The sequence below is a fragment of the Lolium perenne genome, chromosome 1, assembly GCF_019359855.2.
Source record: "Lolium perenne isolate Kyuss_39 chromosome 1, Kyuss_2.0, whole genome shotgun sequence".
NCBI classification, from domain to species: domain Eukaryota; kingdom Viridiplantae; phylum Streptophyta; class Magnoliopsida; order Poales; family Poaceae; genus Lolium; species Lolium perenne.
Genome location: NC_067244.2, coordinates 235220687 through 235248582, shown reverse-complemented (window position 1 = coordinate 235248582; position 27896 = coordinate 235220687). Strand labels below are relative to the sequence as shown.

The window sequence follows — 27896 nt, the reverse complement described above, 5'->3', positions numbered from 1 at the left end:
ATTTCTAATTCATGGAATACATCTACATTAGAATAGGAAACACTTTTTAGCAACTACAATATGTGCCCACTACAGAACCAATTTGTGCAAAGCAGCATCCTTTTCCATTAGTTGGTTTCTAGTTTGAAGTCTCGATGTATCCTATTCCCTAGATGTCTTGTGATGGAGTTACGGATTACACTTGGCATCATCATCAGTCATAACTTTCCTCACTGCAGTATTCTCTTCAAACTGATGTAAGCATGTGATCTTGTTTTACAAGTTTGAGTGTTGGTTCTGCTACAATGGAGGAATTGGCTACACATAGGCTGGAGGACTATATATGTGCACATAGTGCCTAGTATTGTAGTGCTTTACCAACCATATTGGGTAATTTAAATTATGATGTGAGTTCACTTCAATGACATATATCCGGCTTTCTGGCTTCAAGTATGAGTTGAATTAATCAAAACTTTCCGGAACATTGACAAAATCACACTAGTAAAGAATATATAAATTAGATGGTGATAAATGCGCAAAAGGAGACAAGAATTGAATTGTGCCAATGTCCCATGCCGATGTTGGTTTGCAGCTAAACATGTATCTGTGGTGTATGCTAAGGGGCTACCCTAGCTAGCGATCGATTGCTTAAAGCAAATTGAGCGATCGGTTTAGCACATAATTTTTTTTCCATTTTAGGAACGTTTTGAACTGTAGTATATCCTATTTCAGGAAATTTCTGCATGCATGTAGAAGGGAACAAATCTTATGACGTAAGCGAGAATTTTTCTGAATTTGAAAATTCAAAACGTTTTATCTCACAAACGACAACTCCGATTTAAGATCTATTTTCACCTATGAGTCGGTCTCGTCGAGATCTTTAAAACTAACACCCATGTTTATATGTTTCGACAAACTTTTTTTTGGGCTAAAAGTTATCAACACTCTCTTTCTGAATAATCAACCCCTCCGTACTCGAGTGATCAACGATGAATATATAAAATTATCAACATGGTGTAGGCTATTGAGGGAAAGTTCTGCATGCATGCACAAATAGACGAATCTGCTGATGTCAGCGGAATCTTTTCCAAATTTGAAAATTCAAAACATTTTATCTCAAAAACGACAACTCCAAATTAAGATCTGTTTTCACCTATGAGTCGGTCTCGACGAGATCTTCAAAACTAGCACTCATATTAATATGTTTCAAGAAACTTTTTTTCCGACTAAAAGTTATCAACCCTTTCTATCTGAATAATTAACCCCTCCGTACTTGAGTGATCAACGGTGAATGTATAAAATTATCAACCTGGTGCAGGCTATTGAGGGAAAATTCTGCATCCATGCACAAAAAGACGAATCTGCTGATGTCAGCGGAATCTTTTCCAAATTTGAAAATTCAAAATGTTTTATCTCACAAACGACAACTCCAAATTAAGATTCGTTTCACCTATGAGTTGGTCTCGACGAGATCTTCAAAACTAGCACCCATGTTGATATGTTTCGAGAAACTTTTTTTCGGGCTAAAAATTATCAACCCTCTCTATCTGAATAATCAACCCCTCTGTACTTGAGTGATCAACGGTAAATGTATAAAATTATCAACCTGGTGCAGGCTATTGAGAAAAAGTTCTGCATGCATGCACAAAATAGACGAATCTGCTGATGTCAGCGGAATATTTTCCAAATTTGAAAATTCAAAACGTTTTAACTTTCAAACGACAACTCCAAATTAAGATTCGCTTTCACCAATAAATCCGTCTCGACGAGATCTTCAAAACTAGCACCCATGTTGATATGTTTCGAGAAACTTTTTTTCGGGCTAAAAGTTATCAATCCTCTCTGTTTGAATAATCAACCCTCCATACTTGAGTGATCAACGGTAACATGTATAAAATTATCAACCCCAAAGTTAATTTTATTTGAAACAGTTTAGCGATTTTTTTTACTTTAGGAGCTATCAACCCGGTGTCCTGTTATTTATCAACAGTAAATATAAATAACTACCAACCCTAAAAATCTAATTTTATTTCGAATATTTTGGCAACTCTTTTTAGTTTACAAGTTATCAACCCGGTGCCCCGTTATTTATCAATGGTAATTATAAATAACTACCAACCCTGAAAAGTATTCCATTTAGAATATTTTAGCGAACATTTTTTTATTTTACAAGCTATCAACCTGGTGCCTCGTTATTTATCAACGGTAAATATAAATTTATAATAACCCTAAAAAGTATTTCATTTAGAATATTTTAGCGACTCTCTTTTAGTTTATAAGCTATCAACCCGGTGACCCGCTATTTATCAATGGTAAATATAAATAAAAATCAACCCTAAAAATTTAATTTAATTTAAAATATGTAGCGACTCTTTTTTTGTTTACAAGTTATCAACCCGGTGCCCCGTTATTTATCAACGGTAAATATAAATACCTAGCAACCCTAAAAAGTAAATTTCATTTAGAAATATTTTAGCAACTTTTGTTAGCTTACAACTTAACACAGTACTTAATTTGAGTAGCAAGTGGTAGTTCATTTGAGTTGCAAGTGGATCTTCCCATCCGTTATTTTCCCCCTTAAAAACCACTGGCCCGAAAAAGGGAATTGCAAAAGGACCCCATTAAATATGAATTACCGTACGAAAATAAAACCCAAAAGGGAATTGCAAAAAGAGAATTGAGAGTCTTCCTCGTGCCGAAGAAAAAGAGTGAGATGCTATGTGTATGCATGCAACAACTTATGAAACAGTGCTGAAAAGTTGGCTCATTAAATGCAAATCCATGAGATGCTCTGTGCATGTGCATGCATGCAGTGCTAACGCTCTTGGCTGCATGCAACTTGCAAAGTAGTAATACAAGCTGTTAGTGCGAACACGTGTGAACGCAATTAAAATACTATGTGATAAAAAGGGAATTGACTCACGCTTTCGCGCGAGCGCTCCGCGCCGACGGAAACCGATCGCTCGAGCGAGCGATTGCCAGGGAGGGGATTCGTATGTTAAGATGGTTTCAAAACAATCGAAAGAGCACTTAGTTAGTTGAGGTTTGATGTGTTTGTTTGGTTGGGCTCATCAAGTAGCTAGTATGGTTGTGCCTAGCACACCATACATAACACAACAAGACCAATTGCTAGCAACTACAACTTTCGATTTTCCTGTTCCTATGTTTTCCATGTCTTGTTTTTTTCTTGATCTATCCTCCTTCCTTTGTTTAGTGACCATAAGCTGCAAGAGCTGTGCGCGACCAACTGCCACACCATTGGTTATGCTGCTTTGACTGAAACTAGAGACCAAATTCGTCCGGTGTTGTACAGATTCCAAAATCGACTAATCACCAACAGAGGCACTTGCTTTGACATTATTTCGCTGCTACATACATGAGTCACACTCACACAGAGTCACATACACAGTTTCTCAAAGGAAAAAAAGAAGTCACGCAGTCACAGATTTAGCGAGCGAAATTACTGAACGCGTGAGCATACGCACGTACTAGGTGACTATGAGTACTAGTTAATTACGCTGGAGATGAGAGACGTCCAGTCGATGCGCATCGGTCCACAGTGAGTCAGTGACACAGTCCACACCGATATGAATGTCAGCGTACAGTTATCCATGGACCATGACCGATGGATGGATGGATCAGTTCATGTTGCGTGCGCATCGGGTGATGGCGGAGCAGCCTCGGGTGTAGGGGTTCACCGCCTTCCCCTGGGAGCCGCAGTCGTGGTAGTAGGACTGCCCGCGCTTGTTGCACGGGATCTGGTCGGCCCGCAGCGCGGCGTAGCTGATGTACCTGGCGGCGGGCTTCCTGGCCAGCTCGTCGCCCGCCCAGCACTGCCCCAGCGTCGACGCGGTCCCGTCGCAGCTCTCCAGCAGAGTCACGACGCCATCGACGCCGCCGCCGTCGGCGCACAGCAGCTGGCAGCAGGCCGCGACGGCCACGACCAGTGCAACCGCAGCAGCGATGCGACGAGCCATGGCTGCCGATCAATATGCACAGACCGGCCACTGACTGAACGCGCAGAAGATAGAAGAGAGAAGAGGAGAAGGTTTAGTCGGGATGCCAATTGATCGAGAGTTCGAGACTGCCATGGTACTTGTACATGGACGGAGGCTGGTGCAGGGAGAAAAGTAAGTGCATCCCTAAGCCTACAGTCAAGCATGGAGCACAGAAATAAAGATCGATGGCATAGAACCCCAGATCGGGCGAAACCGGGAGTAAAGAAGATACCCGTACGTGATCATCCCCGGTGCTAGGTCTACGGTAGCATGGTCATCTGCCTATCTAGTAGCTAGTTGCTAATTTACCGCAAAATCAAGAGAGCATAGCAGAGCCCACCGTTTACAGAGAGGAACAAGCAAATTGAAAGCACTGTGCTCCCATAACGATATAAAACTAGTGAATTGAAGAATGGAGTGTACCTACCTCTAGATCAGATTAGGGGAGGACGGACATGAATCAGAGATGCTACAAGGATTGGTAGGATGGGGAGTATGCTATGGATGCAGCCTGCAGGACGCACGGTAGATTACAGCAGTATGCTGCATGGTCAATAAAACTTACGATGGAGCCGGGCCATCAACATGCTTGCATGTGAAGCTCAAAGTCGATCTGAATCACCCAAGAAAATTTATTCTTAGCTAGAGCTCCAATAACGTACAGTGCAGGTACTAATAATTCCATCGCCATAAACGTTTATAGCTTTTTTTTGGATCAACATCTAGATTCTTTTAGCAGAGAAACTTCCATCAATATTGATCTTTTGTGTGTCAGTAGGAGGAGGTTGCCAGCTCTGAGTAGTCTCGACTCTATTAGTCTGTATGTACATGAAAAAATTTCTGAATTCAGCAGCTGACTTGCGAACTTGATCAGCCACCTGCTCATGCTTGTAGGATTTACCCTCTACATTTAGCTTCTTTCGAGTGGTTCACCATTCCACATGAGTGAGATGCTTGGTTCACATTGCAGCACAACTTAGATGAAATCTTTTGGATCTGTAAGTGCAACCCACCCGGTACGCAGGTCCTCTAGTTTCAGATCTCGCCATAGCTTCTTCATCGGCTTGCATTTCAGAAACAAGTGACCTCCCATCTTCATCTAATCTTTTACAAACTGGGTGTATTGCATCTATTTCAATCGGTCAATCCCACGACGAGCAAGATTAACATGAAGATTATTGTGTGTAATATGCCATTTAAATTGTTGCACTTTCATTGGGCAAGGAGATTTCCAGATCGCTAACAAATTGAAGGTCTCCTGATTATTACTTGACCCGATCTTCCCTTTGCTCGCATGGTTTAAATTTCTACATAATTTGTAAGCAGTTTTCTACTAAGAACCTCCCTCGCAAATCGGCAAACCATGCCCATATATGTATCCTCCATATCTTCTTTAAGTGGTAATGCAAGTACCAACTCCACATCCTACTTCCAAAAAATTGCTTCTACGAGTTATTTGTTCCATCCACCTAAGATTGGGTCCATGATTTCTGAAGCATCCTCAATAAGAGTGTGACCTCTTGGGGTTATTGGAGCTCGGGACCGATTGCTTGGTAGCCACGTGTCTTACCATAGCTGGATGGACGAGCCATCGCCAACTCTCTTGATGACACCCCGGTGAAGCACATCAATTTCTTTTAGGATACTCACGACATTCCGGCTTTTTTCTTTCTCATTAAGGATATTCGTATTTGGGAAATATTTCGCCTTAAAAACTCTAGAACAAAGAGAAGAGGATCATTCAGCATGCGCCATGCTTGTTTAGCCAGCATTGCTAGATTGAACACGTGCGGATCATTGTAGCCCATACCCCGTTCCTTCTTCGACCCTGGTTGTGGTATGGTTCCGGCAAAATGAAATTGGTTTCTATGAGAGCATAATTTTTTTTTCACAAACTATTATTCCTAGGTGTCTATTATATACTAAAAACAAAATATGGGTGTTTAAAATAGAGGCACTGCACATCATCAGAATTATTTTAACCGCTAGATTTATAATTTTAACGGATGAGATTTAAAGATTTTACGTAACACATACGAGATATGTCACGTGTCATCATCTTCCCTGGGAAAGGAAAATAAAAGGTGTAGTCAGATTTCACGTAACAAGCATTTATTATATAGACATTGTGTACATGTACACCCATCACCTGTTCTCCCAAAACAAAACCCACGTGTACTTTACATAGATGAAAAATTATCATTAGCTTTTCTGTAAGTATCATCACATAACCTTTATTGAACTAGATGATACCCCGCGCGTTGCAGCGAGATTTTTGTAGCAATGTATAGAATAAAAATTCATATATGTTTTCATAGCTTTATGAAATATTTGATTCAAGGCAGCGCATTTCATTATTTGGAAGTTGATAAAGAGTTTATTACATGATCTGAGTACTTGATGATTGCACTGGTAACTACTCAGTGTTTGTGTAAAAACAAAATAGTCATCAGAAAGAATGGCCGTGACATTTCTCTTTCCTTGTTTGATGTACTCACTGTGAAGAAGTGGTCTGATCCAAGTATGCTTTTGATGTCAGCACATGAAGGTCCCCCTGGTTACCCTCTTGTAAAGTTAGATGAAGTGGTCGTTTGATCAGCTTGAGTTTTTGTATTGTATCAATAGAAATCTTGTTATATTCTCTCTAGCGATTAGGTACAGGTGGAAGCACGGATGCGGCGGGCCTCATTGGCATGCTGGATACACACAATAAACGCATCACACATGTATATATAGATTAATATTAGAAAAATATGTATGAGGGCCTCGAAATATGTTCCATTTCTGTATGATGGGCAGTATGAGGTAAATGTCCATCAACAGGTGTAGAAGCAATCTGAGTTCTTAGTGTTTCTTGTATGCTACAGAATTAGAAAATTGCAAATAGCGGGGAAAAAGGAGCCATGACACCTCGTTGCACAAACATTTATGCAGGGACAAACATGGTGTTGCGAATATCGATAGAGAAGTGATAACTATTGGCAAATGAACAGTACATGAAGGATTTGGCATGGTATAGAATTTAACTAAAACTTCCATAAAGAGTTGATGCCCAGTATTTATTCATGCAGACACCAATGGGTCATCTCAAGTTCTTTTGGATCACAACAGAAGCGTGTAAATCTTGTAATCATATCACTAATTTAGGTAGAATTGACTGCAGTTCTGAGTTATTCCATGTGTGGTTGATGGTGCCCTGCATGTTGTTTAACAAATCAGAAGTATTAGAAAGGTAATGCTTTTGTCTTCGTGTTTATGATATACTGAACTTTTGGATAATTTTGCATGTATATGAAAAGCTATAATACCTATGTTATTTTATTGTTTATGCTCTTGTCTTTCTTAGATGTTTGCTGCAACATTATTGCCTGAAGTGATGTTTGAGGATGAAAATTGAGAGTGGCAAATGAGATTTTGGGTAGTTGATATGAGAAGATGTATGAAAAATGAGAATGGAAAATGTGATATTTGATATTTATATGAGGAGATGTACATACTCTTGATTAGGTCGTATTATGATCTGAAGATCAAGTTCCCAGCTGGTTGATCTTCTGTTACCTTTCTTTGCTTGTTGGTTCATTTTTTGGAAATTCAATGCTTCTTTTTGCTGTAGAGTGGCTGTAAAAAACGCCATATGAAATTCATGTTGAATCCAAAGAAATCAGGGCATCATTGTAAACTAAAACACATTGAATTAAAACTGGAAAATACCCTTATCTGAACACCAGAGTCTACACATCACAAATTATATCATAGTGGCGCTATAAATTTTATAGTTGTGCAGAAATATACCTCGAGCTAATTCGTTCATCATCAAATCCTGCAACATAAGCCTTACTTCCAACTTCCAACACACCTCAAGAACCTGCATATACCCAACCTTTCATTGCAAAGATGAAGCATACCAATCTACATATAATAATAATTCCAAAGTCCAAACTCAATTCCTATTGTACCAAACTAAATTGTGGATCTGAGCTATGTTATGGCTTGATAATAGAACACTAAATGAGTACATCTATGGTGGTGGATAAAACTGAATGCCCGTCTCTCTCTTTGGCAAAGTGCCTGGACAGCTGACGAATCAAAGAAGCAGTCACCTTCTGTTATACCATGAGAAGGAAGGAATAATGAAGGCAACTTATAGATACCTGCATAGCATATTAGTTCAAATAAAGTTATCACCTGAGGTATCCTGATTCACAATGAGCCATAAGATTTTAGGGAAGATTTTATATGTGAAAAGAAACTCCGGATGCAACATTGAAAGAGAAAACTGATCTCAAGGTAGAGAAATTCATACTGCAACATTAGTTTCTTGTGTATACACATGTTAATCTCTCTTTTCTTGTAACCCATATCTAACATTACCTGCAAAACAGTGGCAGCAGCACAAAACACAGATTCTCATGCCGACAGTCCAGAGAACCAAACTGGAAGAAAGAGTGCAAGAAAAACAAATCGAGACTAAGCATTCAGTCTTACCAGGAACAACAAAAATTCCATGAGAAGATCGGTCTCGCAGAGCTACGGCTCTTTAACTGAGATAAGACATGGAAAACACCACAACTAAAAGATAAAACATGCAACATTAGATTACTCAAGACCTGTGTGTAACTTAAATTGTAGGATTGATAGCAAACCTCTAGGTACTTATGATTGGAGATGGGTTGCTAATTCTTTCATGTCCTTTAGATGCCTGAAAATATGCAGATAACATGGAATTGTCTAACCTTTTGTGCATTGTCGACTGAGAAGCTCTTTTTAATGATATAATTGATAGGGAACCTGGATGATGAATCATCTTTCATTTCTATATGGAATAATTTAGTTTTACCAATGGCATTATTGAGGGTGATCACATGCTGTGAAGGTTCTATTTTCATATTTTGAGAAGCATGGACAGCAGGTCATCAGTAACCGTAGAGAAAGCAATTGCTGTCCAAGTTTCCTGATTCATCTTTGCAACCGGAGACATGTAAACTGAAAAGGAGACGGAATGGCTACCAGGTTGGGTATTTTGAGACAGAAATGCAGTATCATTGCAAATCAGACACAGGCAAACGGATTTGTGTGGCCTACAGACCACACCAAACTGAAAAGGAGCAGGTACTATCGGTGTAGTCTGTAGTCCATATGTTTGAACACATGCATTCCACGAAGGGTAACCAATAAATTTGTACATCACAATTAGGAAAGTGGAAGGTGAATGCTCTCAGCCAATTTAAATTAAGAGAGGAGATTAGAGTATGCTTACCAATGGAAGAAGGCGATGTGCAGTGTCGTTGATGAACGGCGGACCAAGAAGTCAATCAAGCCAAGAAATCCTATGGGTTTCGAAAGAAATCCGGAAGGTCTGAGGTAGGAGCAGACTATTTTTTTTATAGAAAATCCCAATAAATCCCGACGGCTTGAGATAGGAGCAGATAAAATCCGGAGCATGCATCAACCTGCAAGATCAGGAATATTGAGGGATTTAACAAAAAAAGAAGGAGAAAGTAGGATGGGGAGTGGGAAGGTACCAGCTAGGAGGCCACTCGGCGTGGCGGTGCAAGCATGCTTCGGTAATTGGTGTGGGCGCAGCAGGCACCATGGCTTGCTTTTTAAGCTAGAAACAACAGGGCGACGGATGAGTTCCACGGAGCAGTTTTCACTCTGTCAATCCTTGGATTTATTGGTTTGAATGGTGGGATGTATCAGTATTAAATTGCCGCGCAGTTGTGGGGAGGAGTAAGGTCGCAGGCAATGACAGATGAAGATGAATAGAGGTTTTTTTTTTGTTGGGACGAACGTGGAGGGCGAGCGAAGCTTCCGAGTAGTCTAAGCGTTGAACGGGTAGAACGGCCAACATAGCCCAGCCCATGTCAGTCTAAAGTGGGACAACGTAGCGCAGCCCACGTCCATCTGGACCATCTGTTGCAGCCCACGCCGAACCATATGTTCAAGCCCATGGGCGATTATAAGCAAGGGAAACCTGTGACGTCCGAGCGAAGGAATCGTTCCTGACCGCATGGACGAATTTGGGGTGACGTGGCTCGCTGAGAGACCAGCAAAATGGGGCCATCTATTAAGAAAGAGAAGATATGGAGGAAAAAAATTAGCTTTAGGATAATATTTAATTAACAAAATTAATGGCTATAATTTAGAGATAAAAATGTATGGATACTAATCGGAAACGTAGAGGAGCTAAAATATACATAACTAATATCTCTACGGCGGGAATTTCTAAAAAAATGATCCTATCAATATCTAGTTTTTTTTTAGAACGCGGTACAACGCAGACGCTCACAAACACGCACGTACAAACACCCCTATGAACGCACGCACGCACACCCTACCCCTATGAGCACCTCCGAGAAACTGAGCCGGCATATCTTGAGGTTGACGAAGTCACCACTGGCGCCTCGCTGTTGACGGGCACGTCACCTACCGCTGAAAGCATAGCGCCGGTTAAATCCTAAAATAAATCCAGGTAAATGCAAACACCTGGGTGGGCTGGTTCCACCACAAGAGACCTAACCACCAGAGCCAAGCTCTGTTTGCAATCAATATCCTGTTTATGAGGCTACAAAAATTGGATTCAAGCTTTATTTAAACCATAGACATGTGGCATGATATATATATAGAGGCCGTCGGCATACAATCGCACATGCCAAGTGCTCCAAAATAGTCGCCGACAAAACCTGGCCATCAACATATATGTTGGGGGGTTTTCTGGCACATACCATCGACAAAATATGACCGTCGACATACATGCCATTATGTCGAGGCTGCCCATCGGCAAAAGCATAGATGTCAGCATATACTCCTACCCCGTGGCCTGCAGTTCCAGCCACCGACGGAAGCATAGGTGTGCCTACAGCCACGTTAGAGGCCCTCGACATATAGGGTATGCCAAGGGTGGCTGTCGACATACCTTTTTTATTTTTTATTTATTTCTGACTACTTAGTTTTGCTTCAAAAAGAAGTGATTCTAACATTCTTCATATCTAATCTAATCATGTGAGACTGTCATGTGGTATTAATACGATGCAAAATAAATTCAGCCAAAGAAAACTAAAATCCATTGCGATTAGCTAGAAACTAATGACTCTACAGCCATGGCTCGATGGCAATGTAAGATAGAAAGAATGGGGAGTTAGGGCTTCGGTTTCCTCTCCAGCCAGTTCCAATTCTAATTCCAAACATATTATGGACCGTCAAAAATATTTTAGCTTTTAGATCTGTAATTTTAATGGTAACATAGAAATACCACGTTAATCCACAACATCATAATTCAAACAGTTAGATTTATAATTAGTGGCTGAGATTAAAGACAAAATTCTTAAGTAAAACGCTAGCCTGTACAAACGAAGGGAGCAAAAAGAGTAACATGTCATGAGTAAAAATCTAGAGGAAGCTAACCGAAAATTCATTGGTCGTGAAACTGATTAACCATGACAAGTTATGTCTCCACACGATGCCACTACACCCGCTAAGAAATAGGAGCATAACCAAGCGAAACAAACCAATAGTGTTAGGTCATATCTTCAAAAGGACATTACCTGTGCCTGTTAAGAAAACTTCCTATGCTAGCTAGATTGAACGTGGTGCTAGCAAAGTAGTAGGATGTGCCAGAACATGAAGAATAGGATGTCATTACCTCTGCCAAGAAAGGCCAACTCTATCATAAGCTTTTTCAAAGTCCAACTTCAGCCAAATTCCTTCAGAGTGAGAGGTTTTCAACTCATGCAAAACTTCATGAAGAATTACACATCCATCCAAAATGTAGTGGTCACTACGTGACAATATTTGAACTTGAAAGTTTTGGTTAAACCTGAAACACGAATAATAATAATGAATATTATACTCTCTCTATCTCAAAATATCTTTATCAACTTTATCTACGGACAAAAGTATATATACACTTATAGATTTTTCAAAGATTTCAAATAAATTTTAACTTACTAAGTGTTTAAAGTGATGTTAAATTCAATGCTGTCTTCTCAACCGATATTTACCGTACATCGCCGGAAATTGGTTATTCCGGTTTATAAGTAAATAATATTGTTTTCACGGATTTAGCGTGGTCCCTCTTTTAAATGACTACTCAAAACCATTGGATATCGACATGAAGTTTTTGCACCCATGAGTAGATGCTCCCGTTTTTTTAAATGAGCTTAAACACATTTTAAAATATCAAAAAAAATTCGTTTCAAAATTTATCATGTACATCTCAAGTTTCTATGTTCTCGCAAAGTTGCTTCGCAAAAAATCGATATTGTTTGTGTCGTGCATAAAAAAGATAAAATATGATTCTAAAAAAAAGCTCTTACTGAGACATTTCTTTATCATTTTTACACATGACACAATGTCGGTTTTCCATGAAAATTGATGTGCACAAATACAATGTCGACATGTGTGGATGAAATTTTTGGCCAATTTTTTAAAAAAACATCTAAAATGTTTTGTCAAGTGGAAATGGGCATATGCTAAGATCAATAGTGTATTTCCGATACTCTACATGTAACTTAAAATATGTGTAATACTTTTTTTTTAATATCACCACTTACAAAAGGCACATATATTCAATGATAATTCATTTCTTATGCCAACAAAAAATCTCCAAGAAATTAAAAGTTGTTAAAGATGTCTTCGGAACAACTGGTATTTTCTGATATAGTATTTGTGGTGAATATAGAATAATCCTAATTCAAATTTCATAATATAAGTTTCTGTAGAGCCATAATTGACAAGTTCTAGCATTTCCCTCGCAAATGCGAGGGCCACCTTGCTAGTGATTATAAAAGTGCATTCTGTTTGTTAGATATATTTTACAATAGTTGTTCCTACATACTAGTATGTTGATGGTTGTAGTTACGCAATGTTGATAACCAACATGTGGTTGGATGGTTAGGAGGGCAGTGACATCCTCAACCCACCTGAATTCAAATCCTAGATTTAACACCTTGATGTCTTATAAAGGCGGAATATTGTTCAGTGTGAGCGATGTTCCCGTTGACAGCGAGGTGTCTAGGGTGACTTAATCAATCTCAAGACCCGCGAGATCTATTCTTTGACACAAGTCTCTCAGATGTGCTCATAGGGGTAGGGTGGTGGAGGGTGCAATGTGGATTCAAATTGGTTATTCAAACCCTTTGTAGGACGTTGGTTCTGTCTATAGTACAGTATTATGTATAGTATTGGTGGAATGGTGGGAGAGTGAGCTCATCACCAACTCTAAACTTTAGATTTGTGAAAGATAAGTTTGGTAAATAATGTTTAACAAGGAACAAAAAAAAGCTGTAATGTTGAACTAATGCCATTAATTAAACCATCGTCGAATGTATTATTATTATTATTATGTTATAGCTATATGGATTTTCTATTCTAATCTTATGGTTGATGGATTAGGGTTTGAGATTATCAACGTTTGGCAAGAACTCAACCAATTTTTTTTACAGTAATTAATCCGGCGACTGCCGGCATCACTCGCCGCCGCATTCGCCCCGCCTGCCGGCGGCCAGAATCCAATGGCAGTGCATCCTCCCGTTTCTCTCCGCATCCGCCCTCCCGCCCGTGCCCCCCACATCCGCCACCATCCCCAGCAATGGCGCGTGCCACGGCGCTCCTCTCAGCGGTCTCCTATGTGCGGGCGCCCCCGCCTCCCCATCCATTACTCCCGTAGGGGCAATCCTACATCCTCCTGCTACTTCTCTCCTCCATTGTACGTGCTCGACCCATCTCGGGCGCACCATGTTATAATCTGAACATATGTGTACAATGGTCAGATTTTGCCGTTGTCTGGGAAATGGGAGGAAGCGTACAAAGGTCAATGCCTCAGATCCAGTGCTCACTTTTTATGTTTCTGTTACTAGTTTTTGCTGTTCATCGCTGGGTTTCTTAAAAATCATGTGCTGCACCATGTTATAATCTGAACATAGGCGGGTATGATTTATAAATAGCTCTGCAGATCCAGCAAGGGCGCACAGAAAAGACACTGAATATGTCCAGGATATATAATCTAGGATCCTTTGATGAAGTTTCTCTCTAGTAATAATGGTAGTATGTAAAGCTCTGTTTCTAAAAAAAAGATATGTTCACTGTGTCCTAATAATTTATGCACGTAGCTTCTGTTCTTGGACTTCAAAAAAGAAAGTGAAATCGTGCACAGATCAAATCAAACTGAGAACTACTGTAACAAAGAATTAGCAAAACCGAAAAAATAATGGTATGGAAAGAAAATTATCTCTGTCTATTTTTCCTTTTTAAGGCAAGCTTTTCTCACCGTTCAGGTGGAGAAGAGACTCACCACTGAAGTGAGATCATCCATCACCCGTGTCAAATGGTATCCGTCTATTGGGAGGCTCCTAATTTTAGAAGCTTTTCGCCTTGTCTTGGGCCTCCCCTTTTGCCTCCACTCCACAGTCTGATTTAGAGACCTTGCATGCATGCCTTGCCTCCTCTCCGCAATTTACTTCCTCTAGCCTGGGAGATAGATCCCTTTCCTCAAAACTTGCTCCATTAGGCTTACGTTTGAAGCCTGAATTTTTCCCAAAAGCTTCGGTGAGACGTTGGTACCCAACTATTTGTGCCTCTCTGATTATTGTCTGAATTGATTCTTGAAAAGCCAGAGATTCATCTATGTTGCATCTGTGTGAACGTATGTTTGTATGGAGCTCACAAAGGTATTTGTGTGATGCAACAGGGTGCTCGTTTCTAACCTGAATGGGAGCAAGATATCCTCTTGCGTTCTTGATCCTCTTACTTCTTCATGGAGCCAATGCTGCTTTAGATCCTCCAGCAGGGGAATGGTTGACACTGAACGGTAAGCATCTCGCCTCTTATTGCTGAGTTGTGAATTTGCAAATTTTTCTTTCTCTCAAATACACGTAAAGCGTGTCTATTGTGCTAGAAGAAGTTGAACATGTTCTTTCAGCTTGCATATTCTGGTCTGTCTGCCATGCTGCTAATCTCTCTAGTACTGCCCTATAGGTCGCCGTCCTCGAGTCATTGCTCGTGGGGGGTTCTCTGGCTTATTTCCCGATTCAAGCGCCATTGCATTCAGCTACGCAGTGGCCTATAGCGTGCCTGACGTGGTCCTGTTCTGCGACCTGCAATTTTCCAGTGATGGTGTGGGCTTCTGCATAAGCAACTTGAAACTTGACAATAGCACAGAGATTGCTAGGATGAAGGACTTCGCTTCCAGGGGCTCGACTTACCAAGTGAACGGACAAGATGTTCAAGGATGGTTCTCTGTGGACTTCAAATCGGAGGAGCTACATCAGATTGGCTGTAAGCAGAAAACAACTTTTGTATATCTTGAAAATTCAGACCGTAACTTTTTTAAAGTAGTACTTTACTGTGCTCCATGATGAAGCTAGCAATTGCAAAAGAGAAATCATAATTTTCTTCCATATTTTTACCATGAGACCATAGGGGAGTCCCATACAGTAGTTTATTCTATATATATGAAGCATCGTGAATTTACTACCTGCGGTGCTATACGAAAACAAGGCACAAAGAATATTTACATGGCTATTTACAAGACCACAGGGAGAAACAACCTCAAAAATGTTAGCCGAAACTTTTAAGAAGAATTTATCCACACGAGGAAGTGAGCCATGGGGTTTAACCCTATGAGAAATCAAGCCAAGAACTTTTTGGCAAATTGCCTTCCACCCCTGTAACAACGGACATCATTTGGAATGAACTTTTTTCAAATCAATCTTTGCAACTCATTCATGGTTTTCCATATAGGTTATGTTTTTTTTCATCTTTCTTTTCACTTGCTGCGAAATATTGACCTGTCTGTGGTTTGATCGTCCCTCAGTGATTCAGAATACTCCTTCTCGCAGTCCAATATTTGACGGCGGACCGTATTTGATGTCACTTGACAATGTGGTTAGAACTGTTAAGCCTCATGAAATTTGGGTCAATGTGGAGGTAAGTTGGTTTCACTGACATTCACAGATTCACCAAGGCTCTCTTTGTACCGCTCCATGTTCTCTATCTGATACAAGTTCGTATTTTCTTTAGTATGATTCATTTTTTCGGGAGCACGGATTAAGTAGCGAAGATTACATAGTAGGAATGCCAAAAGAATTTCCTGTCACTTGGGTGTCCTCGCCAGAAGTTGCGTTATTGAAAAGTCTCGCTGGGAAGCTCAGAAACAATACTAAGATAATTTTTCGGTTTCTCACTGAAGACCTTGTTGAGCCTACGACCAAGATAACATATGGAGAACTTCTGAAAGACCTGCAAGCCATCAAGGCCTTTGCATCAGGGATTCTTGTCCCCAAGCAATATATTTGGCCAATGAATAAGAATGGGTACTTGGAGCCGTCTACCAGTTTGGTCAAAGATGCACATGCCCTTGGGCTGGAAGTGTATGCATCTGGATTTGCCAATGATGATGCCTGTATGAGTCACAACTACAGCTATGACCCCAATGCGGAATACTTGAATTTCATAGACAATTCAGACTTCTCAGTCGACGGTTTTTTAACTGACTACCCGCCCACTGCATCAGGAGCCATAGGTAAGAACGAAGAAGCATACATGCCATCTAAAACTGAATGGGTGTCCATGAAAATTGGAAATGTTTCTCTTTACATGATAGCAACATACACATGTGACTTAGCTCTTTTTTTTTTAAAATTCCTTTATAACATCTTGATAATAATATTTGTTTACAGCATGCCTGGCACATACCAAGGGCAATGCTCTTGCTTCTATTGGAAATGAAACTACAGGTGAGCTATCAATTTTGTTCTGCTTCACATGCCCACTTTGTTATCCTACTATCATCATCCTACAATAATACGCACTGATTATTCATCTACTCAATCAGATGGAAGCAGGCCACTGATCATAACCCACGATGGTGCAAGCGGTGTCTTCCCAGGCAGCACGGACCTTGCCTACCAACAAGCGGTGAAAGATGGTGCGGACATAATAGATTGCTGGGTCCGTATGTCAAAAGATGGAGTCGCCTTCTGCCTGGGCTCTTCAGATCTCAACGGCAGCACAACAGCAGCTACAACTTTCTTGGGGAAAATGACAAATGTGGATGAAATACAGAACAAATCTGGCATTTTCTCATTTGATCTCTCATGGAACGAGATCCAAACCTTAAAACGTGCGGGGGGGAAAAACATATATTCTTTGTTTCTTGCTTCCACGGATTTGCATGAACTAACACATGTTTTTGTCCAGCCAACCTTATCGGTCCATTCTCAGAATCAGCCATGGATAGAAATCCTGCTGCGAAGAACGCTGGCAAATTCATGACATTGGCCGCATTCCTTGATTATGCGAAAGCCAGCAATATTTCTGGTATACTGATCGGCATAGAGGTATCCTACTTTCGACATATCATTTGCTCGCTCGTGTTGCCGTTCTGTTGAACTGAAGAGAGGTGTTGTATAACCGATCGAGTGCAGGGTGCTGCATACCTTGCAACCAGAGGTCTTGATGTGGTAGGTGCAGTCTCAACTGCACTGACCAAGTTTGGCTACGACAAGGAGACCAAACAGGTCGTGCTTATACAGTCAGAGGACCCACCGGTGCTTTCAGCGTTCAAGAAGTTCCCCAAGTTCAAGCGGGTCTACGAGATCGAATTTGACATCACCGATATTTCGAAGCCTTCGGTGGTTGAGATCTCGGAGATGGCGAACGCGGTGAAGCTCAGACGCAGCTCAGCCGTACAAGTCGATGGCTTCTATCTGACAGGGTTCACTCATGCCTTGGTTGATAGGCTGCATGCTGCCAAAATAGAAGTGTACGTCGGCGTTCTCAAAAATGAGTTCATGAGCCTTGCGTTTGACTACTGGGCCGATCCGATGAAGGAGATAGCTACAGACACGTGGGCGGTACCCGCTGACGGGCTTATCACCGACTTCCCTGCCACTGCAGCTGCATACTTCAGTAAGTGGATTGATCAACACTATGATGAAAGGGAAACCACAAATGGAGCTTGGGCTGCATGGATCCTGTTATTTTTCAAAATTCAAAAACTTGAAATCCCTTTCAAACTAAAAGACTATGAAAATGAAATGTTCTGTTAACTGTTTCAGATTGCAGCCACACCAAAGAGCTTCTTAGCATAACCTCCACCAGCCTTATCCACCCACTTGGATCTCCCTCATATATTCTCTCCTATTTTTTCTTCCCATTCTAAAAAGCCGTGAAAATATTTGACATGACTTGCAAAATTTAGTGCTAAAAATAGGAATTTCACAAAGTGTTGGCCAATATTCTGAACTCTTGGGTGGATGAATCGCAGGGAGCCCGTGTAGCGACATGGAGCAGAATATGAGCTACTACACAATTAGCCCCGCGGAGGTCGGTACTTTGGTCAGAATGGCTTCATATGGACTTCCTCCGGCGCCCCCTCCAGCACCCGTGCTCGAACCTGAAGATGTTCATCACCAGCCGCTGCCGCTGTGCCCCAAGGAGCCCATGTTCCGGACCTTCCGCTGCCGAATGCCTCCCAAGGGCGAGTACACCATGGCTACCGACGGGTGAAATGTCAAGAGACCAAGTCTGCAGATACGCTTGCCTCCGTTTGGTAATATCAGTAACACACCTTTTTTTGTGAAATTTACTGCTGGTACTTTGTTGTACATTACATAGCGGAATGCACTAGTTACGCAGCACGAGAAGCAAGTCTGAACAACTATAAATGAGGATTATGTTGTCCACCCAAAAGTTGGGTTGAACATCGCCAGCAGCAATTCACCAGATTCTTACATATATTCAAGGTAGCTTAATTTTGTCAAGCCCTAGCGGAACAGAGTCTACAAAGTGCTGGAACATTTGTAATTCTACTTTGTTTTCGCAAGAAATTCGCAGTTACATCTCGTCCAATATTCATTTGTTTCCGAAAGATTTTTTTTTCATCCACCAGCATGCTATGCTACTGGTATATTTTCAAACAGATGCTGGTCCCAGGCGGGCAGGTCTCTGGATCTATCGCTGCTGTCATCTCATGGACCATAAGATTTCTTCCTCGGGAATAGTACGACTATGCACACAGCACATGTACAGTTCATAATTTACACCAATTTATGCCAACACCAGTGCACGTGCTACAAACTTATCAGTTTCATCATATCCGTGATAGATGGTCAACGCCTGCTTCCGCCTTTGCGTTCTGTGTGCCTCAGTAGACACCTTAATGTATTGCCAGGCATAGGTCACATTGGCTGCCACCAAGGAAATGTGCGTCAAGAGCATCCAACTTCCTATATGATTCTGATCCCTGATCCTATCAGCAAATGAGCATTTGTAGCCAAGGGCCGGGCCGGGGAGAAGAAGGGCATGTATGTAGGCTTCACGAAACATGCGCTCTCCGTGCTCATCAAGCTGCTGCCCTCGCTCGAGCCGCTGCCTTTTGATAGATGTCTTCGTACTGCGAAGCTGAAGTGTCCCAGCTGAAATCTATCCTCATGTCTTTCTGCACCAACTGTTTCCAGACCTCAGGTTTTCTTGTGTAGCAGTTGAACGCCCTTTCCATCGCGCCGCTTAGTCCCTGTCACAATTAATGAACACCCAAATCAGTGTTCTGCACACCAGGTATCATCAATCACACTTTCCCTTTTTTACGCTATGCACACAGAAACAAGGCCCACCTGCTCGTCGGCCTTGACAAATGTAAAGCCATTTCGCACTTCCATAGGAATTGCTTCATCATCAAAGTCAAACACACTGAAACCAAAAAAAAAAAAATCATACTTGTTACTTGATTGATTGAATGAGACCACTATATTTGGAGGAACAGTCGGTTCACTATTTACCTATCATTCAATCCACCAGTTTTTCGAACAATTGGCACGGAACCATATCTCATAGCTATCATCTGTGGAATGTCAGAATTGCTAATCAGAGGTCACACATCAAATATCAAATAGAAGTGAGAGAGGTCAGAATTGCGCTTGCTTAATTACTTCTAGTAAAGTGATCATCTAAGCACAGAAAGAATGCACACCTGAGTGAGGCCACATGGCTCAAATATAGAGGGAACAATGAACATGTCAGATGCAGCATATATACAATGAGACAAAGCATCATCGTACTTCAAAAGCAGCCGGATATTGTTGTTGTTCTGAAAATATTCTGCAATACCTTCAAACTCCCTCTGTGAAACAAACAAAAAAGCGAATATGTTCACTGTTCCAGCTATAGGCACAGATGTGCTTAACAGAAGTAACCGACAAAAACACTATTTCAGACTCATGTTACTACGGTGATAAATAAATTGTTCATGCGGTAGTGAAGTGTGTTTTCATCTGTTATTTTGGAGAATCAAGTCTGATCAGATTGTCTGCACAGATATCATACTACGAAATAAACTGTGTGACATAAACTGATAAACGCACTTGAATGTCTGGTACTGGACTTGAACCCAGAAGGACAAACTGTCCTCCCAATTCAGCCGTTTTGTATATTGCATGCCTGATGAGATGTACACCCTTCTGAGGAACTAGTCTTGTAATGCAACCAACCTGCTTGAGAAAATTTTAGTTATGCAGTTAACATTCAGTGTCAAGTTTCCCAGACAAATGGAAGGATAGAAATGTACACAGCAGGGTATCAAACAATGACACTGGCTAACTGAAAAAAATAAATCAAAAATAGTATAGAAGTACCTCATTTCAATTTCAGACTAGATGGGCCATGCCACAAAAATATTAATGATAAATCACAGGACCATATAGCTAACAGACTACTCCATGAAGAAAAGTGACACATGGTGAACCTTTACATATCCAGTTTACCAGGCGTTGAGACCTGGTCTTACAAGGATTGAAAATCATACCAGCGGTTGTGAAGGATATGCAGAAGCCAGGTTTAGCTGTTTTCTCAGGGCTGCTTTGTTTGCTGCCTTTCCCTGGAGATCGTTAGCATTATACTGGACCTTGAGATACCTATCAGTGGAAGGGTTCCATGTATCTGTGTCAATTCCATTAAGTATCCCAAGAAATTTCCTGGAATGTACTTTAAGTGTATCTTGGAGTCCACGCCCACCCTGGGCAGGAGAAGGGCATCATCAACAAAAACAGGATTTTTTTACTTGCAAACTGAAACTATTACATTGAACTTGCCCTAGAGAGGCCTATTTGGATATGCATTTCAATATAGCTAAATAGGGTATTCTCATGTATTCAAGCTTTTATGAATAATTATCTAGCATCTCTTCAGTGTCCAGTCCATGGAGGGGCATCACTATGTCTGGCACTACTGATAAAACAAAGGTAACAGTAAATATGCCTGCTGTGCAACTTCAAGCCTTCGTCTTCCAGAAAAGTTGCCTCCAAACAATAAACCATTTTGAGTGGCTTGCTCATAAATTATCCATTCTCCCCCATGAATCTCACAAGTAGAAGGCTACTAGTGGAACTAAATAGCCAAAGAAATTTACATGCAAAAAGGTCATAAGAACAATTACCTCCGAGCGAACCTCTAGTGCATATGTTGGTGAGACAGTTGTCACGATGTTCGAATACACAATTGCACCCTGAATAATATGAATCCAGACCAGCATCATTGATACCACAGCAGTAAGTTTGTGTTCCAAATCTATTGCTACAGTTTGCCATAAATGATACCTTAACAACATTTATTCTTCCATGTGAGTTGTCCCGCATCCTGTCTGGTCTATCTAGGTGCTCAACATCAAGGCCACACCATGCTAAATCACGAGCTGGAGCACTTCCTTGATATTCAAAATTGTGACAAGTGAAGCAAATTCTAGCTGAATTGAAGCCTAGATTGGCATATACATCCCAATAAAGAGGTGCCTAGAGTTCAAAGTTTTAAAGGTAAGTTAGCACATTAAACTTTGTAAATCAGCCAAGGAAAGTAAGATCAATGTTCAGTAGGCAATGAGTCAATGCTACCAAATGATCTTTGACGATTACCACAAATGCAGTTTGCCAGTCATGGCAGTGGATTATATCAACTTTCTTCCCAGATTGGTAAAGTAATTCCAGTGCCGCACGGCTGAAGTACGAAAAACGTTTAAAGTCATCATGCTCTCCGTAGTACTGAGCCCTCCAAAAGAACTTCGCCGGATGCTCTGGCTCGATAAAGTAAACAGGTAGGCCTGCATATGCTAATTTTAGTTAGGCCAATGCGGACTAGAAGTTGATACAGTGGTACAACTGAGAGCTGATTGTATATAACCTTCAACAGTCCCTGTCCAAATTTTGTTGTTGAACATATTTCCTTCAAAGTAGGACTGCACAAGAACATCTAAAACCTGCACAATCACATGATAGCATTCTTACCCTAACAGATCCACCAGACATATAAATAAGCAACATTGCTACATACCTTAAGATTGCTAACTTGGTCAACCTGCATGCAGTCATATTTGGGAAGAATAATCTCTACTAGATGCCCTTTTTTCTGAAGTGCCTTCCCAAGGCCAGATATCACATCCGCCAGGCCACCAACCTAAGCAATCATGCATATAAGCAAGAGAACATATGTCTAATATGGTTCAAATTAATCAGAATGGAGAAATATAAGATTACAAAACAGTAAGTCATTGTATCAGCACCAGTACTTTCAAATATCCCAAGAAACAACTTTCATAATTCAGTTAGAGATAGATCTAATGAAACTTGTAGGAAAATAATCAATTGACAAACCTGCACTTTTTAGACAGTTTATTTGCATATTGTAACTTTGTCGAAACATTAAGTCAATATTTCATCTCTTTAGTATAACCAAGCTTCATTTTCTGTTCATGGTTGCAGAATCATAACTGATGAGCTAAAAAAAACATACAGGCAGCATTTTTCAACCAGTAAAAAGCTACATATCAGAGCACACATTCAACAGTGTCAGTTTACGACGGTTTGAATCAGCCCTTGGATCATCATGGCCTATCTGAGAACAACTGAGGAGAACCATATTTGAAAATAGCGATTTACTGTTCACATGTAAGATATGAGGATAGGCTCAAGTTTACGTGCAAAACTGGAAAAATTAGTACTGTACTTTGTTATGTTCAAGAATATTTGTACTTCAAAAAATTGTTCTCTCTAAGCTCTGTAAATAGTAGTTATACTAGGTGGCGACTTATCCAAAGATAAAATTCAAAACTTCAAATGCACTTATGAAAGGCTGAATTAACACTATAACTCACCTTTGCGACAGGAGCCATCTCTGCTGCTATGTGGGCAATGTGCAAACCAGAGCTGCATGAATCATAGAGATTACATACCAAATATTTTCTGTAAACATGTTTTCTCATTTCAGCAAAGAAGAAAGAGTACCTGGTTCCTGGTAGTGCCATCTTCAGAAAATTATCCATAACTTCTCTGCTTTCGGTATCTCTGCAAGACAAGTACGCTTCGCGAAGACGACTGTCCCTTTTCCGAACCATTTCTCGTAATGTATTTGCATCATTGTAAGATATTTTCTTTTCAAGTAACCACCCATCAATCAAAAGGGAAATTCTGCTCCATAATTCCGAAGGCATGTTTCCTGTGAAATTCTCCAGTGATCTTTTCTCACTTTCCTCTATTAGTTTGCTAAGAGTACCATGAAATTCGACTATTGAGTGCTCATACAGTTCAATTTGAGAATGCATTTCATGGTTACATGCTTGAAAGCGTTCTTCAACTGATTTTACCTTTTGCTGCAAAAGATCAACAAGATAAGAGGAGAACTTTGAAATATTTGCTGCTTGCAGTGACTCGTCTAATTTGTCAAGCTTATCCTGCAGATCATGATTGTGGTCCAATACCAAAGCAGCATGCTCTACTTGGTTTGCTGTGGTCTCAAGCAAGTCTTCCAATTTTTCTACTTTCTCCCACCAGGCATCATACTTCCTAGGACCAAGTTTCATCATATCTGCTTGGGCAGCTATAAACCTAGACTCCAGCTCCCTAAGGGAAGCATCTAAAAGAGCACGCTCTTTCTCCAATTTGAATATACTCTCCTCTGTTTCGGCAACCTCGATAAGTTTTGTTTTAAGGAATTCTATGTCCTCCTTGAGTAGAATATTCTCTTCCTTTAGAACATCAAACTCCATTACTAGCTGTGAGTCACTGGAATTCCCTTCAGCTGAAAGCTTATGTTGTGCATCTGCTTCTGACAACTTCGTCTCTAAAATGTTTATCTTCCTCTGCAAGGCTTCTTTTTCTTTAAGAATTTTATCAGCATGTTCCAATGCCTGAACACGAGCTTGATTCAAAAGAAGTATATCTACCAAAATAAAATTCCAGATGAGTGTTTGTTATGAACATACTTAGAACTCGATGCAGTTTAGGGAACTGTATGGATATTCAAAAGGAAGGAATTGCCTACTTTTCTCGGTGTTCTGTATCATTCCTACCAGATCTTCCAGCTGAAGATTTGATATGCCATCTCCATCGCTGTAGTTCTGTGGGGGAAACCACAAACCTAGAAACTCTTAAAAGTAACAAGAGTAATAAGAGCAAACAATAAAAAAAATGGATATTTCAGAGTAAAATTGATGCAAATGTTAACTCTGTTGTAATCACGCGTTTCTGGCTGCTATTTGGTTTACAAAATACTTTGTAGTAAATTAATGTAACGGACCTAGTTCACATCTTCTAAGTTCAGATAAGGTATAAATTCATATGAGTAAGGTATGTTGTGTTTCATTGGCAGCCAAGACCCCTAATTACTTTTAACAAAAAAGAAGAATTCCCATCTATTGTCGCCTAGCTCTGCGGTCGGACAAGTGGATTTGGAAACAAATAAACTGGTAAAGTAATATGTATATATGCTACAATACCCTTTGTCGTCCTTTGCCAGTGGAAACCGCTGCTTCGTCGCTCTGAACACCATTAAGCGGGTCCGCGCCGGTTGTGCTCTTCTGGCCGGGACGTTGCGCAGCCGCCCTAGAACCAGCGAACAAAAGTCAGGTTAGCTCGACATACTCGTAGCAGCGTGTCTACAATGATCTGATCATGATCGAAGAGCATGAGTTAGGACGGACATTTTGCCAACATAGAGAACAAAGTTATTAGGTTGCCGACATTTGGTCTCCAACAGGTTCGAAGATTCACAGTTGTGATCCCCCACAATGTTTGAATTTATCAAACATGATCACAGCATTTCGCACTCTTCCCACTCAAATGCTCCTCCCCCCTGTGCTTCCTAGTAACTACTCCAAACTAGACAGACAGATCAACACGAATCCCTCCCACTCCCAGCGCTGTAAATCTGACGAGCAACGCAAACACCTGCCCGGCTCTCGCTGGGCGGGCACAGAAACGCGCGCGCACGCACGCTGTCGAAGCAGGGCGACGTACCTGAGGCTGCGGTGTCGAGTCCGGCAGAACTGGGCGACGCGGCGCCCGGCGACTGGACACGTGGCGGGACGGGGGGACAGGAGGGCGGTCGCCTCGACGCCCGCCGCCGTTGAGCACGCCATACGGATATGCGGAGGTGGAGGCGGGGCAGGGATGGCTGCTATGTGGGCCGGAGCTTGGAGCGGCCACCGCGGGCAAGAAAGTGGCAGAGAGTGGAGTGGGGTGGAAGAGTGGTCGTGGCGGGCGGCGGGGGGTGCTTCTTCCTTCCTGTGCTCCGCGCGCGGGCGGGGAAGGCGGGCGGAGGAGGAGGACCGAACGAATTGGGCTATCTGGCCGCCGCGCGTCGAGGAGCGGGACGTGGGGCCGCGCCGGCAGTCAGTCGGCGGCGGGCGGTGGTGGCGCGGTGTTATTCGTCGGACGAAACGGCTCGTGCAGGTCACACACACGTGACGAACGTGAGGTAGCCGATCCAGGTAGCTCACTCGCACGAGAAGCGAAGGGGAACGGACGGCCCAGCTTGATCTGGTAAGCTGGACACTTCACATCCTTGGGTCTAGTGGCCAAAGTACATGCAGCACTGTCAGTCTGTCACTGTCTCGGTCAATACCTTTTTTGGATTGTTAAAGATCCGATTATTCCCCATTTTTCCACAGGTTAATAGCATCTCCATTTAAGGGCTTGTTTGCATTTTTTGGCATATGTGGAGTTCTTCTCCCTAGAGCCATGATGCCATGATGGACTGTGCCACGTCCAAAATTATATTCTGCATCTAGTTTGGATGTCAACAAGCTCATTTACGCATCGTGGGAGAAAACACACACAACGATCGGTCGGTTGTTTTAGGCCAGGAGGAAATAGACAGAGGTGTTTGGTTACGTGCATAACGACGAGGTATGATAACATCTTCCCTGAGGGGTGAGGATAACAACCCATACCAATAGCAAGCACATCGAAATAGCACATCACACAACATAAGTACTCGAGTATAGCGTAAGATGGTAACAGCTAGTTCAGGACACGACGTTACGAACCAAGTTCAGGCATGAAGGTAAATACCAAGTTCGGGACAAGACGCTAACGACAAGTTCAGGACACGACGGTAACACATTTCGCTCTTCCATCATGGCCAGGGCTGGATCATGTTGTGGGCACTTCTTCACAATCTCAGTCATGGAAACATCGTCACCTTGTAGGCACCGCCCCTAAGCGCCTTGAAGGCCATGAAGTAACCGATCTTGATTTCGTGAGCAATGGCAAATCCCGTCCAACCTTGATCCATGGAAATCTTTCCATCCACTTCTCTTTGCTTGATCATCCATGAGCAGCCAGTGTTGGTCTTCAGCACAATGGTCCTCGGGACGTTGCCAATGTACTGTCTGAAGCCTTCAGAAATTGGCAACAGTTCCAGGCCAGGTGACATGACAACCTTGGCGGAATGGGTTGGACCAACGTCGTCATAAAAGTGGCCCCACCTTCACAGGCCTTCCCCTCGGCCTCTTGCGGGCGCTGCCTTCTGCAGCTGCGTTGGAGCTCCCTTTTTCCAAGTTAGGGACACCAGCAACAGCCATGGAGCACTGCCACAAAAGCAACCCAATTGATGAACATAAGTTGGATCCATGAAGGTACATGTTGTGTTAAGAACACAATTGCAAGCCAAGTTGGAGCCTCATATCAACCAAAAGCAATGCACATGATTTAGTAACTGAACACTGCTCAAGGTCACAAAGGACCATCCGGTGACCAATGAGAGGTCACATTTTAATCATTAGCATACAAGATGAGCAGAAAAATGAACAATCATAGTAAGACCTCATACAGTAGCCAGCGAGATGAATCTGTGTCTACCTAGGTTGGTGTACAAGAATTGTTCTTGGACACAACACAAGGTAGATACAGATCGTTGACATTTTAATCACCAGTCAAATGATACATAAGTAATAGATTTCCTAATTTCATAGAACTGGCCATATATAATCACAGAGCAGGGTTGAGCGAACTTAGTACACTGCAAACACTCTTGTTAGTAGAAATGTACATGGTTCCCTTACCACTGCCCTATGATTTTTCCATGGTATAATCATTGGCCAATGTACAAAATCAAGTTCAATGAGATGCAAAAAAAATCTGCCTCATTTCATAGAAGTGGCCATAATAAACTTATGGACGGAGTAAGCGAACATAGTACACTGCAAACATGTTAGCATAAATGTACATGGTTCACTAACCCCTTCCCTAGCTAGGTTTGTGCCATGGTATAATCATTCGCCAATGCAGATAAATAAATGCAAAGACGTGCAAAAAAATCTGGCTCATATAAACATAGGGAAAAGATGATCTACTGATCTGATAGCATGGTCAACAATCCTTTATGATCATAGTACTAGGTTCGATAAAACATCCATTCCCTCTGCTAGAGCACCATTGTAATCTACATGGAAGAGATGTTCGTCATAAACCTAGGCCATGATCAAATCATGGTCGATGATGAATCTAGGTTGAGGAGGAACATCCCTTCCAGAATAAGAGCTACATTCATCTCATCGGCATGAACAGTAAAAAAACCCCAAATATTGCGTAGATCTAGCCCTAAAAACTGAATCTGGCCATATCGGGCATAATTAAACCCTTCTACGAATGGATG

General features: G+C 41.5%; 3 protein-coding genes and 1 long non-coding RNA gene across 12 annotated transcripts; 1 reads left to right on the top strand and 3 right to left on the bottom strand.

The window, feature by feature from the left end:
* Window positions 1-3306: 3306 nt before the first annotated feature.
* On the bottom strand, window positions 3307-4052 carry LOC127325788 (protein RALF-like 19). The gene has a single exon (XM_051352610.2). The coding sequence runs from the start codon at window positions 3954-3956 to the stop codon at window positions 3618-3620; it is 339 nt and encodes a 112-aa protein (XP_051208570.1). The 5' UTR covers window positions 3957-4052; the 3' UTR covers window positions 3307-3617.
* Window positions 4053-6752: 2700 nt separating this feature from the next.
* Window positions 6753-9833, bottom strand: LOC127325796 (uncharacterized). 6 transcript variants are annotated; one of them, XR_007867377.2, is made up of 8 exons: window positions 9500-9831; window positions 8463-9427; window positions 8281-8348; window positions 8078-8128; window positions 7770-7842; window positions 7475-7595; window positions 7286-7345; window positions 6754-7173 (listed from the first exon to the last, which is right to left on the bottom strand). It is a non-coding gene; the product is annotated as an uncharacterized lncRNA (long non-coding RNA). The 6 variants fall into 6 exon arrangements; XR_007867382.2 differs by having other exon boundaries at window positions 6753-7173; window positions 8078-8348; window positions 9500-9833; XR_011750669.1 differs by having other exon boundaries at window positions 6755-7173; window positions 7770-8128.
* A 3603-nt stretch (window positions 9834-13436) lies between these two features.
* LOC127325825 (glycerophosphodiester phosphodiesterase GDPDL7) lies at window positions 13437-18827 on the top strand. Of its 4 annotated transcripts, none has more exons than XM_051352656.2 (10): window positions 13437-13787; window positions 14665-14784; window positions 14952-15251; window positions 15790-15902; window positions 15996-16497; window positions 16655-16711; window positions 16810-17097; window positions 17175-17314; window positions 17402-17885; window positions 18244-18827. In XM_051352656.2, the coding sequence occupies exons 2-10, from the start codon at window positions 14685-14687 to the stop codon at window positions 18483-18485; spliced, it is 2226 nt and encodes a 741-aa protein (XP_051208616.1). In that variant the 5' UTR covers window positions 13437-13787; window positions 14665-14684; the 3' UTR covers window positions 18486-18827. The 4 variants fall into 4 exon arrangements, with proteins under 4 accessions (XP_051208616.1, XP_051208634.1, XP_051208625.1 ...); XM_051352674.2 differs by lacking the exon at window positions 13437-13787 and adding an exon at window positions 13890-14018; XM_051352665.2 differs by lacking the exon at window positions 13437-13787 and adding an exon at window positions 14231-14533.
* A 103-nt stretch (window positions 18828-18930) lies between these two features.
* Window positions 18931-25716, bottom strand: LOC127325816 (probable starch synthase 4, chloroplastic/amyloplastic). The gene is made up of 16 exons (XM_051352636.2): window positions 25256-25716; window positions 24736-24841; window positions 24282-24357; window positions 23246-24179; window positions 23116-23167; window positions 22296-22418; window positions 22146-22221; window positions 21881-22065; window positions 21569-21760; window positions 21409-21477; window positions 20779-20988; window positions 20339-20464; window positions 19948-20097; window positions 19757-19818; window positions 19592-19667; window positions 18931-19491 (listed from the first exon to the last, which is right to left on the bottom strand). Exons 1-16 carry the CDS (start codon window positions 25375-25377, stop codon window positions 19321-19323), a joined length of 2730 nt encoding a protein of 909 aa, XP_051208596.1. The 5' UTR covers window positions 25378-25716; the 3' UTR covers window positions 18931-19320.
* Window positions 25717-27896: the final 2180 nt, after the last annotated feature.

What these genes read in the sequence shown, in the direction of transcription:
- LOC127325825 (XM_051352656.2), top strand. Translation starts at nt 14,685, where the DNA reads ATGGGAGCAAGATATCCTCTTGCGTTCTTGATCCTCTTACTTCTTCAT. An exon ending in CACTGCATCAGGAGCCATAG is followed by an intron (nt 16,498 to 16,654) that starts GTAAGAACGAAG and finishes ATTTGTTTACAG; the next exon opens with CATGCCTGGCACATACCAAG. An exon ending in CGAGATCCAAACCTTAAAAC is followed by an intron (nt 17,098 to 17,174) that starts GTGCGGGGGGGA and finishes GTTTTTGTCCAG; the next exon opens with CCAACCTTATCGGTCCATTC.
- LOC127325816 (XM_051352636.2), bottom strand. Translation starts at nt 25,377, where the DNA reads ATGGCGTGCTCAACGGCGGCGGGCGTCGAGGCGACCGCCCTCCTGTCC. An exon ending in TTGGACAGGGACTGTTGAAG is followed by an intron (nt 22,066 to 22,145) that starts GTTATATACAAT and finishes TAGCATATGCAG; the next exon opens with GCCTACCTGTTTACTTTATC. An exon ending in CACTAGAGGTTCGCTCGGAG is followed by an intron (nt 20,989 to 21,408) that starts GTAATTGTTCTT and finishes TCTCCTGCCCAG; the next exon opens with GGTGGGCGTGGACTCCAAGA.
- LOC127325788 (XM_051352610.2), bottom strand. Translation starts at nt 3,956, where the DNA reads ATGGCTCGTCGCATCGCTGCTGCGGTTGCACTGGTCGTGGCCGTCGCG.